Genomic DNA, 13,308 nt, shown 5'->3' with positions numbered 1-13,308 from the left:
GCTGCCAAGAGACCCAGGATTTCACATCTCGGCAGGGCACTCTTCTTCCTTTCCGGCCTGTGCTGGCCTCATCCAGCCCAGGTCCTGGTCAGAGGCACTGAGGATGTCTGTATGGCACGGTGCGGTCCTAGGCAGGGCTGGTCCTGCTGCCTAGGTGAAGGACACGGGTCTGCCCCAAAGCTGGTCCCCTCCAGCTGTGCATGGTGTCCCTTGCCTGGGTGGGAGGTATGTGGGGAGCACAGAGAGCCCTTTGCCAGGCCAGGGGATGTGCCCAGGGCATTGCAAGCAAGGAGCGTGTACCTGGGGTACATCAGTGCCTGGTCCAGAGCCAACACAGGAACCTCTGCAAGGTGTTGCACATCTCCCAGAGCATGGACAGACCAAGCCACAACAATGCTAACATCTCCACCACCCCTCTCGCTCACCCTAACCTTCTCCCACCCCACATGGAGCCCTGCCTGTGCAGACTGAGGCCCTGCCCTGCCAGCTCGGGACATGCAAGGCAAAGCCTGGTCAGAGGAGGGACCGCAGTGGCAGGGCCCCAGGCAGAGGGGCAGATGCAGCCCCAGGCGAGCCCTGCATCCCAGTGTGAGGACATCAGTGCCCCTCAGCTCGCAGCTGGCAAATCCCCGCTTCACCCTGGCACCTCCTTCCCACCAACCTCAATCCTGGCAAAGGCTGCGGGTGCCCTGGGAAAGGCTGGGTCCCTAATCCCCGGGCCAAGCAGGGACATTGTCCGGGGGCAGAAAGGAAAGCAGTGCGTCAGGCCCTTTGCCCATTGTGCCCTGAGCCCCTGCGCAAACACAGCCCAGCACTTTCATTGTCAGCCCTGCGAGGCACGGGGGGGCTGCTCTCGCCACACTGCCTAACTGGAATGGACAGCCGGAGTCTGGGGTGGGTGCGCACCCTGTTCCCCCCCCCATGCTCTGCCTGCTGACACAGCGCCCTGCCTGCCTGCACCATCGGCACTTCGGTGCCCGCCTATAAAGGGCGAGGGGAAAAGCCGGCACCGGCACCGCCACCTTCGCCTCTGTGCCCTGCCGACCAAGTAAGTACCAGGCTGTGAGCCTCCAAGCCCCCCCACTGCACAGGCGCTGCCACGCTCCCTTTGCTCCCCCCCACACCAAGCCCTCCCACCCAATGCACACTCTGGGGAAGGGCAAGCCGTGGGGTGCTGCGTGGCACAGCAGGGGTACCCTGTGCGGGCAGGAGGGAGGCTGGCACCCATCTTTGCAAGAGCCAGGCTGCTCTGCCCCAGGGCTGCACCCGTGTCTGAGTCGGGGCCGCTGCCACCCCCCTGCACTGGGTACAGTGCCACTGCACCCAGCCGACCCCAGGAGTCATCGCAGGGAGCTTGGGAGCAGAGAAAATGAGGCAGCCCTGGGTACATCACATGGAGAGATGGGGCATCGCAAGTGCCCCTGCAACTTGGGGGTCACTGGACGGAGATCCCCTAGCGCCAAGGGAAAGGGAATGGGAAGCAGCCCCTGTGACAGCCTGGGAGGGTGAGGGGACAGTGGCATAGGATATGTGAGGGCAGCACCACTGGCACTCCAGGCTCAGTAGCAGGCAGCGGGGTGGCTGGGGACTGATGGCGGGCACCTGCCCGGGGTGATGCGTGGGGCTCTGCCAGCAGCCAAGCGACCCGCATGACCAGCAGCGAAGCCATGGACACCCTGGGGCAGTACAAGATCACAGTGTGGGAGGAGGAGAGCTTCCAGGGCAAGCGCTGCGAGTTCCTCATGGAGTGCCCCAGCATCATGGAGCGCGGCTTCCGCAAGATCCGCTCCATCAAGGTGGAGTCTGGCCCGTAAGTGTCCCGCCAGCCCTGCGGCCCTTTGGCACACCCTGCTCCAGCAAACCCGCTGCTCCCAGGGCACTGTTGGGAGCTGCTGGGGAGCCAGGACACCCGGGTCCTTCCTCAGCTCCAACACAGCCTCATTGTGCGACCTCCCTCCTTGTGCTCCTTGCATGGTGCCTCAGTTTCCCCGTCTGCAAAGCAGGGAAACCCTGCCGAGCCGAGGCACGGGTCGGAGGCAACGGTGTGGCCCTGGGGAGAGGGGTTCCACTCTCAAAAGGGACATTTGCTGCTAGCAAGGACCCCGACCTCTGTGACAGACCCACACCCTGCCAGGATGTCTCCATCCCCTGCACAGGAGGGAGAAGCCAGCCCTGGGCTGAGCCTGGGGGCTGCACTGCACACCCCTGAGGGCTTTCCTCCTCTCCCCTCCAGCTGGGTGGGCTTCGAGTACCCTGAGTACCAGGGGCAGCAGTTTATCCTGGAGAAGGGTGACTATCCCCGGTGGGAGGCCTGGAGCGGGAACAGTGGCTACCGGACCGAGCACCTCCTCTCCTTCCGGCCCGTCAAGTGCGCGGTGAGTTACGGGGACACCAGTGCGGTGCGTTCGGGGCAGGCAGAGCCTCCCCCAGGCAGCCCAGCATGGAGGGAAATAAGGGACAGGCAGGAGGACAGGTTACGTGGGACATGGGATGGAGGGGCGAAGTGCGTATGGAGGTGCCGTGAGGTGGAGGGGTGGCTGCACCCACTGGCTCCTGCCTCCCTGCAAGGATCCTGGCATGGTCTTTAGGGCTAAAATTTAGCCTGAAAACACCATCCCAGCTCCTCCTGCTTTGGGCATTGGAGAGCCACCTCCCAGGCTGGGGTCCCCAGGCCTCGTCCCCCAGCCCCAGATACCCAGGGACAGGCTGAGCAGAGGGGAGCTGGCAGATCCGCAGGGATGCTGGGGGTGCAGGGTTCATCCCCCTCCCGCCTGGGGTACCCGAGCCGTGCCCAGGCAGATGCAGCCTCTATCGCTCCATCTGCAGAGACACTGGCGCTCGCAATAGCGGCACGTCTGCGCCTCCGAGCGGGGTCCCCCCCCCAACTTTTAATAATCACCAGGCAGATATGCTTGGGCTTTAATAAAGGGGATGCGATAAGATCACTCCTTGCTGGCAGGACTGCTCCTCGGTGCAGATAGATGCGTGTGGGGGCTGGGCACGGGGGACAGTGCCGCATCGCTCAGTGTCCCAGCAATTAACCCCTCGGTGTCCAGCACCCAGCAAAGCCCCACGGAGCCGGGGGGACCACTCTCAACAGCCTGCCTTGCCCTGCAACCCTCCTGCAGCCTTGGGGAGCAAAAGGATGCTGAGGGCAGGAGCCCATGTGGGTGCAGATGATGTGGCCACTGTCACCCTCAGCGGCAGTTGTGCATGGGGACCACAGGGACATGAGAGCAGCATCCTCTGGGCAGCCTTGGGGTGTCCCAGTGAGGGCGTGCCAGGCTGAAAGACATCCCCATGCCTTGCACCAAAGCTGGGCATGGTCCCAGGCCTCCCACGGTGCCTTGGTGCTTGTCTCCCTGATGCCACATCCTCTATCCCTGCACAAGCTACCCCATCCCCGATGACCCCCAGCTCTCTCCGCAGAACCACAATGACAGCAAAGTCATCCTCTACGAGGCGGAGAACTTCCAGGGGCACAAGTTTGAGCTGAGCGACGACTACCCCTCGCTGCAGGCCATGGGCTGGGGCAACAAGGAGGTGGCATCCATCAAAGTGAACGCCGGAGCGTGAGTCTTGCCAGCAGGGAGGGGTGTGGTGGGGGCCAAAAGCAGGGGTTCAGTGAATGCCTCCTTCCTGAATAGTCCCAGGGATGGGGAAGGAGGACCCCAAAAAGGATGGGTGCCTGTCTGCTTCTCTTCCCTTGAAAATCCAAGCCACGGGGTGTTTTCTGTCCCTCCCCTCCCAGGGCAAGCAGAGGGATGGGATGGGATGGGATGGGATGGGATGGGATGGGATGGGATGGGGGGATTTGGCCCAGGGCTCTGAGCCAGGGGTCTGCCTGCAGGTGGGTGGCATACCAGTACCCGGGATACAGGGGCTACCAGTACGTGCTGGAGCGGGACAGACAGAACGGCGAGTTCAAGAAGTACAATGAATACAGCAGCCAGGCCCACACCAACCAGATCCAATCCATCCGCCGCGTCCAGCACTGAGCAGGGGCAGGGCCGCATGCCCCTCAGCCTCCAGGCTGCTGTGCAATAGACCTCTATCTGGTAGCAAATAAAGGCATTTGTCAAAAAAAAGGGTGCTCCTGCCTCTGCTCTGCTCCTCGGGGGGCTGCCAGGCCTGGGGGACTCCCTGTGGGGTGGGAGGCAGGGTGCCTGCCCCAGTCCTGCTTCCCCCCCAGCTCTCAGCAGTTGGAAGGGGCTTCCCCTTCCCCAGGCGGTTTTGGATGTGTGGCCACCTCCACCCCGGGCTGAGCTCTCTGTACCCCACCTCTGGTCCATGCATAGTGAGTAGAGGGGATGCAGACTGGTTCCCACCCCCATGATGCTCTGGCTGGGGAAATGGGAACTTACTGGGAACTTACTGGCCTTACTGGGCAAAGAAAGGACTGGAGCTGGGAGGGATCGTCCAGGGGGGTTGTGCCCTGGGTCCTCCTCCCAGGGAAAATGATTGCTACAAAACCTGTGAACATGAGGTCCCTTCTCTCTGCACCCCAGTTTGGAAGAGAGAGGGGGGTCCCTGCCTGCTGTGGGCCTGGGGAGGAGGAGGAGCATTGGGGTCATCTGGGGGAGGACTGCTACAGATGGCATGGCCACAGCTGGGGCAGGGTTGGGGGCACTGGCTTATAGAGGGACCATACAGGGGTTGTGTGGGGGTGCAGGGGACAGGGGCAGGAGATCCTCGGGGCAGTGTCCCACAACTGGCAGGGGACTCAGCTCACTGCTCCCAGCACCCTTAGGGTCCGGGTCCCCACACACCCAGCCTGGCCACGCCAGCACATCCCACATCCGTGCCAGCATCCGGCTCCAGCTCTGGCTGGGGCACACCGGGAACCCCACCCAGCCTCCTCCTCCTCTTCCAGCACCCTTTCCCAGCCTCCTCCTCCTCTTCCATCCTGCTCCAGCACCCCAAGCCCTCCTGGGGCGCAGGGCTCCCATTCCGAGTTGCTCCCTGCACCCAGAACAACCCCTCTAAAGCTGCAGGATGGTGGAACAGTGCTGGGTGGCTTGGATGCCTGGGTCCCCAGATGCCCACCCTGCTAAAAGCACGCCTGACCTTAGGGCTGTGGGTGCTCCAGATGGGTGCTGGGAGACTGGGAAGTACTGGGCTGAGGGTTGGCGTGTGCACGCCCTGCATCTAGGGCTGCACAGAGACCCCCAGCCCTGGCGTGTGTGTGAGTGCGTGTACTGCACGCATGAGCTTGCGCAGCAGCATGAACACCGGCATGCCCATGCACACCCTGCACGTCCCCGCTCCCTCTCCCCTTGCACCCCAACGTGTGCCATGCAAAAGCCCCAGCACCTTGTGCATCCCCATCCCGCAGGGCGTCCCCGCTGCGGGGTGCCCCCCAGCCCTCCCCTGTCCCTTCCATGTCCCTGCTGGCCCCACCCCGCCACGGCCCCACGGCAGCCAGCCTCTCCCCCTGCACAAACACATTCCTGCACACCCGGCCAGGCTGCAGCCAGCCCAAGGCCACGTCAGCTCGGCTCTGCTCCACGCCACCGTCGGCTCACAGGTGAAGTTGTCCCGGGCACCTGCGCATAGGCCTGCAATGGGGGGGGAAGCTGTGGGGGTCATGGTAAAATGTGGGGTCTTTATTGCTCTGTCCTGGGTGGGGGTGGCAGCACTGGGCTGGGGAGAGGGGAGCAAACTGCCTGCTTGCAGCCAGGGGGACCTTCTGCTGCTGCCAGCTGGGTGCTCCAAGTGTGCGGGCCCGTCCCCTGGAGCCCCGCAGAGCTGAACCCTCACCTCTCAGATTGCCCGCGGACCCGAAGCCCCATCCCCTGGCTCCTCCGTGGACCTGGAGCCCTGTTCCCTGGATTCCTTATGTACCCTGCCCCCCACATCCTGTGGGTCTGCCCCAGCACCACCATGTCCCAGATTCCCCATGAACCTGGGGCACATCTCTCGGGTGCCCAAAGTTCCCCATGGGCACAGGGCTCTCCAGCCCCTGGGACTCCACACTCCCTGCCCCTCTGCACCCCTCAGCCCCCAGGTCACCCAAAGCCACCAGTGCCCTCACACCCCACTGTAAGCCCCCCCACCCACTGGCTTTCCCAGGGACCCTGGAGTATCCACCCCCTGTGCCACCCACAGCCCCCCATCTCCAGCTCCCACAGCCCTAATCCTGCTTCTCAGGCTGATCCCAAACTGCTCCCCCCACTCTGGGCTGACGCAGGAGCCCTCAGTCCAGACCCCCCCCATACCCCATGCCTTCTGCCATGCAGGTTTGCTAGGGCAGGATCCTGGTCACTGGGGCTGCTGGCAGACAGGAGCTTGGTGGGCCTGGCCCCCTCCCCACCTCACCCCGCTGTCTCTGGGGCTTGTTTTCCGTTGCCTGCGGTTTGTTCCAGTGACTCAGGCAGCGAAAGCAAGTCTGGGAGGCTGCGGAGCCGCTGCTGCGAGATCTGCACTTGAGGGGCTGAGGAGGAGAGGGATGGGGGGAGCAGCCTGGGCTGTTGGGCTGTACAGAGCTGGGGCATTCTGCTGTGGGGACCTCAGGGGACAAGCTGGGGGAAGAGAAAATTTTTTAAGGGTTGTTATATCCAAACAGGATTGGTGGGGAACTGGTGGGGGAGTACTGTGGGCTATGCTCCTGTCCCTCCCCACCAGCATCTGCTCTCTGTCCCCCGATGAAGCACTTATGGACCCTCTGTTTCCTAAACCCTTTGCACACCCCCACCCAGGAGTAGCCACCAGCCGCGTTGGGCTGTGGCACCCCGAGGCACACTGGCTGAGTGTTGCTACCTGTGCACTGTGGCTTCTTCTTACGCAGAACACATTTCAGCTGCGGTATAAATAATACCCATGGGTCTGACACAACTGTATCTTGATTTCCATTGGATTCATGTCTCACGATGACCACTTTCAAGAAATTCGGCTAAGTCTGGCGTGAGAGCTCATCCTTTTACTAGACATCAATGAAACACCGCAGGAGAGGTCATGGGCTGATGGGCAACTTGGCTGTATGGCATTGGACTCATGGAGCAGAGTTAGTGCCTGCTGCTGGCACACTGCCTGGTTGCCTCAAGCTGTGGGGTGACGGCAGAGTGTCGGCTCTTGGCCAGGGGGACATCGATCTTCGATGGTTCTGTACCCCCAGACAAGAGCTGAACCTCTGCCATCACCCCACAGCTGCATGTAGCAGCTGGAGCCATGGGTGATGGGGAAAAACCTGGCCAGATGTGCCTTTTGGGAGAGGAGATCACCCCAGACCCTTTCCCTGTTACAGATTTCTCCCCCAATCACCCTTCTGTCTTCACAACACCCAGGACTGCCCAGGACAGGCTGGTGGAAATGGGGTTATGCATGTTTGGGTGGGTGTTGGGGGTCACCCAGCTTCTACAGGCCCTAATAAAGTTGGGCAAGAGATCGGGACAGGGCTGGGGACCCCAGAATGGTCACAGGCTTAACCCTCCCCAAGGTAGGGACTGTCCAGAAGGGCATGGAGAAGCCAGGGGGGTGGCAGAGCTGTGGTATATCCTGGTGCCACCAGCCGCTGGAGATGCACTTACCCAGCCCAGAGCTCTGGGCACTGCAAAGAGATCCCATCACCGGTGTCCTGGAACTGGAGGGACATGGTGGGGACCCAACCGACCCACTCCAGTTGGGTGGTCTCTGGGAGCTGCAGGGGGACCCCAGGACTGTGCCGAGGACCCCGGAACTGGGGAAAGGGCAGGCACGGAGCCCCACGGCCGGCAGCGTGGGTGGCTCGGAGGGCCGGAGGCGGGTGGGACGATGCCGATGCCGTGCGGTGGGATGCAGCGTGGGGACCGCCGTGCCCGCCGGGGGGGGTGGTGGTGGGAGGCCGGGCCCGGGCGGTCTCCAGGCAGTGTCCGAGCCCCGCTCCCAGCTGGGATGGCAGCGCCGTGTTTGCGAAGAGTTAAGGAGGCGGAAGAGGCAGGAAGCGGCCCGAGCTGCTCTCCATAGAAACCCGCGGCCGTGATTAAAGTCTGATGCGGGCCCGATAGCGGGGAGGGGAGGGGGTGAAGGGGGGGGGCAGCGCCCGCTTTAATTACAGCGGAGGAAATTGCTGGAGCCGGGGCCCCGAGCCCCTGCGAGTTGCCTGGAAACTCCCCCCCCACCCCCGCCTCTCCCGGCCCCTGCCCGTCCCCTGCCCGTCCCGCTGCCATTTATTCGCCATCAGCTGCTCCCTGATAAAGTGGAATAATAATAATAATAATAGGGGCAGGAATATTAAAACATGCAGCCCGCGGGCCGCCCCCACAGCTGCCATGAGACACGGCGCCGGAGCGGTGCCACTGCTGCTCAACATGTACCTGCCAGGTACGGGCGGACCCCCCCGGCCGCTGCCCCGCCGCAGCGCCGTGCACCGCACAGCACCCGGCCCCCGCCCGCCCTGCCCCGCCGCTGCCCCGGGGCCCTTCTCTGTCCCGTCTCCCTCCAGAGCCCACCCTGCCTTCCCCTCTCCCTCCGCTCGTCCTCCCTTCCTGCCTTCCAGCCCTCCAACCATCCCTTGCTTCTTCCTTCCAGCCGTCCTCACAGCCTTCCACGCCCGCACACCCGTCCTCCCTTCCATCCTCCATCCGCCCACCGTCCCCCTGTCCTTCCACCCTTCTGTCCTTCCAACCCATCCTTCCACCCACCCACCCACCCTTCCCCGGTGCTTCCATCCATCCTTCCGTGCCACCCACTTGTCCCTCCGTCCCTCTCTCTGTCCCCGCTACCAGCCATCCCTTCCATCTACTCTCTGACCCTTCCATCAGCCCATTCTTCCACCGTCTTACCCATTACCTGCCCTTCCTTCCATCCTTCCACCTCTCGCCCTTCCTTCTCTCTTTCTTACCCTTCCCTCCATCTATCCACCCATCCTCCCTTCTGTCCTTCCGTCCATCCACCCATCTCTCCTTCCTTCCTTCCATCCACCTCTCCATCCCTCTCGCCTTTCCCCAGCCATCTGTTCTCCAAACACCAACACTCGTCCTTCCTTCCACTCGCCGCTCCTGCCACCCATCCTTCCACCCCACCCGCCTCCTCTCCCTCTCCCCCCTGCCCCGCAGCTCTCTCCCTCTGTCCCTCTCTCCTCCCTACCCCAGCCCGCGGGATTTTCTATTCCTATTTAAAAGCTTCCCCGGCTCGGTCGGAAATCGGATTTCCTTTTTCCTGGACGCGTTTCCTGGCTTCGCCGCGGCGGCGGGGCAGGCGAGGGGGAGCGGCCGGGGGCTGCGGGGAGGCTGCCCGCGGGTGGGCGCCGGGGGGTCGCGGTCCCGCCTGGCTCCAGCCCCCCCTCCACCCCCACCCGCGCCCCTTTTTCCCTCCCCAGATCCAGTCGGGGAAACTTTGTTCAAAGACGGGAAGAGCCAGGCGTGGGGGTCTCTCAGCCCCGGCGTGCAGAAAGGTAAGAGCACCGCTGCCCCTTCCCCTGGACCGGCCCCGCTCCGGAGCGGGGACCCCCCGGGGCACAAGCATCCTTCCCCGCCCCGCAGCCATCGGGGACCCCTTCCCGTCCGTGTGCCGGGCACTGCCCACGCAGGACACGGCCGCCGCGGAGCCCCGCTCACTGCTGCTGCGGGCGGCTCGGGCTGGGAGCATCCCGCCGCTAAAACCCACCGGGAGAGCGGCCGAGCCCCGACGGCCGGGACCCTCCGTCCCCGTAGCCCCGTAGGGGCTGGGCAGCGGCGGGGTCCCAGCTCCGGTTCCCCCCGGTGCTCCGAGGACACCCGACGGGGAGGGAGCTGCCAGCCAGCCCGGGAACTGGGGGGTCCAATCCGGGCTCGGGGGCCCCGTGGTTGGGAGCGGGGGGATGAGGTGAGATACCAGCCGGGGGAGAGCTGCCAGCGAAGGGCTGGGGCTCGGGAGGGCATGGGTCGGCTAGGAGATGATGGATCCCGGGGAGCAGGAGCCATCCGTCCGGGGAAAACCATCCCGGGGAGCCGGGGATCAGTCAAGGGCTGGCCAGGGAGCAGCCTGGAGGGGAGTGCAGCAGCACTGGTTCTCAGGCGGCTATGGGGCCAGCGTTGTGGCGTTTGGGCCATGTAGCTTGCCTGTCTGGCAAGGAGTCAAGGGCCAGGGCGCGCTCTGAGTGGGAAAAGGGGAGCCCTGGTTTAGGGATGGGGGGGTGGGCAAAGCTGGGACTAGGGTGGGGCCCTTCCACCTCTGCGCTGAGGACTCTGCCCCAGCCATACTCGGTGCACTGCGCTGTGGTGAGAAGGACCTTTTTGGATCCCTGGAGGTTTCCTCGGGGAGCTGCTGGGTGCTGCAGCATACCCCAACCAGCTGCACCCCCATCACCTCCCTGCCGTCCTTGCAGGTGGGGCACCCTGTGGGTGGGGGATAGCAGGAGCCCGGGGCGGGGGGCTGCAGGGATGGAGAAGAGGTAAGGGCTGTGGCTGTACCTTAGGGAGGGGAGATCCCCCACCTCAGTCCCAGGATGGGGGATTTGGAAATACAACACCTTGAAAAGATCTGGGCTCATCTGCCTGGATCAGGATGTCTGAGCAGGGTTCGGTGGAATGGGGACAGATTGGGCATGGCTCTTCCTTGCTTCGTCCAGAGCAAGAATTGGGGGGCACCAGATAAAATAGGTTGGTGCAAAGCAAGCGGGACAAGGTGATTCTTTGTGGGAAATGTAGCTGAGGTGTGGGACTGCCTGCTGCAGGGGTCGTGGGTGCTAAACCTCTATATGGGATCCAAGCACCTTTAGAAAAAAATAGTGGCAGAAAAGCATGTCCAGGTGTGTCAGGCTCCTGTGTGTGCACAGCCTGGCACAGAGGCATCTTGGGCACACACCAAGGGTGCAAGCTGTGGGGGCAATGGCCATGGCTCAGAGAGGACAGTTTTCCTCTGGAAATAAGGAACATTGGTGCCTGATTCAAAGCCACAGCAGGTCCTGCCCTGTTGTGGTCTCTCTTCCCCTATACCTGCCTGCACCCACCAGGGGTGCAGGTCAGAGCAGTGTTGCACCCTGACTTCAGCTCACCACGGAGACATCCTTGCAGGGCACAGTGCCCCTAGAGATGGGCAAGGGCTGTGCTGTGTCTCTAGCCCAGTTTGAAGCAGAGGTGGCAGTGGGGAATATTGGTGCTGGGATGGATCTGGGTACTGCCAAGATACCTCCTTCTTGGGGTTGCAGATGAAAGAACCAGGCCAGAACCTCACGCCAAAGCAAATGAGCAGGTATTCATCTTCAGTGGGGTATGAATTAGGGTGGGAGGGACATGGGGACCCTGGATCCAGACCCACTGCAGCCTGCATTGACCTCTGAGCATTCCTACCCCTGTCCAGATGTACAGGGGCTTCCTCTCCTCCTCTTGCTTGGGGGCCAGGATTGGGTAGGGATGCTGCAAAGGAGACAAGCCCTCATTACCATCTTCTGTGTCTCTAGAGCAGGGAAGATGCAGTGAGGTGCATCTGATACCTGGGTGTGGGAGGGGGCAACATAGCAGAGGGTTGAGAAGACTGGGGTGCATCCTGCCTCGCTCCTTGTGCCCTGAAAAGGAGCTTTAACCTCTCTGGGGCCCGGCCTTGCAGGCAGCGGGCAGATCCAGCTGTGGCAGTTCCTGCTGGAGCTGCTCTCCGACCGGGCCAACCTGAACTGCATCGCCTGGGAAGGCACAAACGGGGAGTTCAAGCTGATCGACCCCGATGAGGTGGCACGGCGCTGGGGCGAGCGGAAGAGCAAACCCAACATGAATTACGACAAGCTGAGCCGGGCACTGCGCTACTACTATGATAAGAACATCATGACCAAGGTCCACGGCAAGCGTTACGCCTACAAGTTCGACTTCCACGGGCTGGCGCAGGTGTGCCAGCCGTCCGCCCCCGATCACACCCTCTACAAATTTCAGGGCAACCTGGCCCCGCTGCCCTTCTCGGGCATCTCCAAACTCAACCTCATGACCTCGGGGGTGACGCCGGCTGGCTTCTCCTACTGGCCTGGCTCCAGCCCATCCCTCTACCCCGGGCACGGGCTCCAGCCCTCTGCCCCGTTCAGTGCCATGGCAGCCTCCCACCTCAACAACATGAATAACCATTACCATTAGAGGCTCGGCCGCGCCAGGCGGACCTCTCCATCCCCAGCAGCATGGGGCTGTGGAGCTAGGGAGCTCAGCAGGGAGGGATGGGTGGGTGGGATCATGCCCTGCTCTCAGTTGCCCCCTTTTAGATTTGGAGAGTTGCGTGGGGGGGTGAGGGGTGCTTGCAGGGTAGCTGGGTTGGTTTCCTGATGTGGGTGGCTGGAGGGGAGACGCCATCTAAGTTTAGGGTGAGGAGGGATCCATGATCCTGGGAACAGATGTGGATACCTAAAGCAGGGTGTGAATGGAAGGAAAAACCATGGGCTCTCCTCCTGGCAGGGACCATGCCCCCCTTTCCTTTGCAACATGCTGCCCACCCCATGAACATCCTTAACTCTGCCCCCAGCCTGTGCCTGCCCTCCCCTCTCTCTGCAGAGAGGAATCAGGAGCTGGGGCCCCAGGGCAGCTGTGTCCATGGGTGAGGGTCCCACTGGGCAGGGGCAGGGAAAGGGGACTCTCCTTGCTACTCCTTGGTTCCCCACCTTTGCCTCCAAAGCCTTCCTTTCCTCCATCCCTCCTACACCTCCTGCCAATGGTGGCTTCCTCCAGACCTCAGGAGAAGCCTTGGTCTGGAGAGCAGATGGCCTTCATGGGTTAACTCCTGCCCAGGGCAGGGCTTTGCTGTTGGAGGTGCCAGGGGCAGGTGTGAGGGGCACTGCCAGCCCTCAGGGCAAGGCCAGAGCCTGGAGGCAGCAGAGCCTGGCCCCTGCAACTCTGCCCTCTCTCCAGTACCCAAGGACCATGCCACAGAGTGGGATGGTCCCTGAAGCCCTGCACATGAGCCCATGTCCTGCTGATTACTTCGAAGTTTAATGCTTCAGTTTTACTGTGGCTTTAGCCCCTCACATGCAGGACTTGGTGGGACACCCTCCATGGCTGGGGACATCCCCAGGAACAAGGCTGGGTTGGAGGTGGAACAGGGAAAGGGATGACAGCAGGGCTGGGAGCCCTGGGCACAGAGGGGGAGCCCTGGGTCCCTGCCCCTGTGTCCAAGGAGGTGCCCCCATCCTCCGGAGCAGGACTTTGGCCCAGTGGATGCAGAAGATGGGCATGCTGGGCTCTGCGCTGGCTGGGGGGAGGGATTGGTCTTCAATAAAACAGAGAGGTGCTGTGACCTGTGTCCTCTCATGTCTGCAGGGAGCTGGCGAGAAGGGAAACCACCCAGCAAATCCTCTCCTGTCTGAGTCAGAGCACCTGCAGGGTTGGGGTGGGGAGGATGTGGCCACCCTGCTGCATCACCTTTTCTCCAGGCATCACCTCT

At 62.8% G+C, this 13,308-nt stretch overlaps 2 protein-coding genes across 2 annotated transcripts; both read left to right on the top strand.

Moving 5' to 3' along the window:
* The first annotated feature begins 1,388 nt into the window (after positions 1–1,388).
* CRYBA2 (crystallin beta A2) lies at positions 1,389–4,460 on the top strand. The gene is made up of 4 exons (XM_069780506.1): positions 1,389–1,810; positions 2,234–2,375; positions 3,430–3,572; positions 3,851–4,460. The coding sequence occupies exons 1-4, from the start codon at positions 1,650–1,652 to the stop codon at positions 3,996–3,998; spliced, it is 594 nt and encodes a 197-aa protein (XP_069636607.1). The 5' UTR covers positions 1,389–1,649; the 3' UTR covers positions 3,999–4,460.
* Positions 4,461–7,778: 3,318 nt separating this feature from the next.
* FEV (FEV transcription factor, ETS family member) lies at positions 7,779–13,161 on the top strand. The gene is made up of 3 exons (XM_069781160.1): positions 7,779–8,298; positions 9,296–9,370; positions 11,503–13,161. Exons 1-3 carry the CDS (start codon positions 8,247–8,249, stop codon positions 12,012–12,014), a joined length of 639 nt encoding a protein of 212 aa, XP_069637261.1. The 5' UTR covers positions 7,779–8,246; the 3' UTR covers positions 12,015–13,161.
* Positions 13,162–13,308: the final 147 nt, after the last annotated feature.

This window comes from Haliaeetus albicilla, chromosome 4 (assembly GCF_947461875.1).
Source record: "Haliaeetus albicilla chromosome 4, bHalAlb1.1, whole genome shotgun sequence".
Lineage (NCBI taxonomy): Eukaryota > Metazoa > Chordata > Aves > Accipitriformes > Accipitridae > Haliaeetus > Haliaeetus albicilla.
The sequence above is the reverse complement of the archived record's forward strand: the minus strand, read 5'-3'. Positions and strand labels throughout refer to the sequence as shown.

Bases quoted from the DNA above. Each gene is read 5' to 3' on its own strand.
- CRYBA2 (XM_069780506.1), top strand. From the start codon at position 1,650: ATGACCAGCAGCGAAGCCATGGACACCCTGGGGCAGTACAAGATCACA. The intron at 1,811-2,233 runs GTAAGTGTCCCG...TCTCCCCTCCAG, and splicing joins ATCAAGGTGGAGTCTGGCCC to CTGGGTGGGCTTCGAGTACC. The intron at 3,573-3,850 runs GTGAGTCTTGCC...GTCTGCCTGCAG, and splicing joins ATCAAAGTGAACGCCGGAGC to GTGGGTGGCATACCAGTACC.
- FEV (XM_069781160.1), top strand. From the start codon at position 8,247: ATGAGACACGGCGCCGGAGCGGTGCCACTGCTGCTCAACATGTACCTG. The intron at 8,299-9,295 runs GTACGGGCGGAC...TTCCCTCCCCAG, and splicing joins GCTCAACATGTACCTGCCAG to ATCCAGTCGGGGAAACTTTG. The intron at 9,371-11,502 runs GTAAGAGCACCG...CCGGCCTTGCAG, and splicing joins CAGCCCCGGCGTGCAGAAAG to GCAGCGGGCAGATCCAGCTG.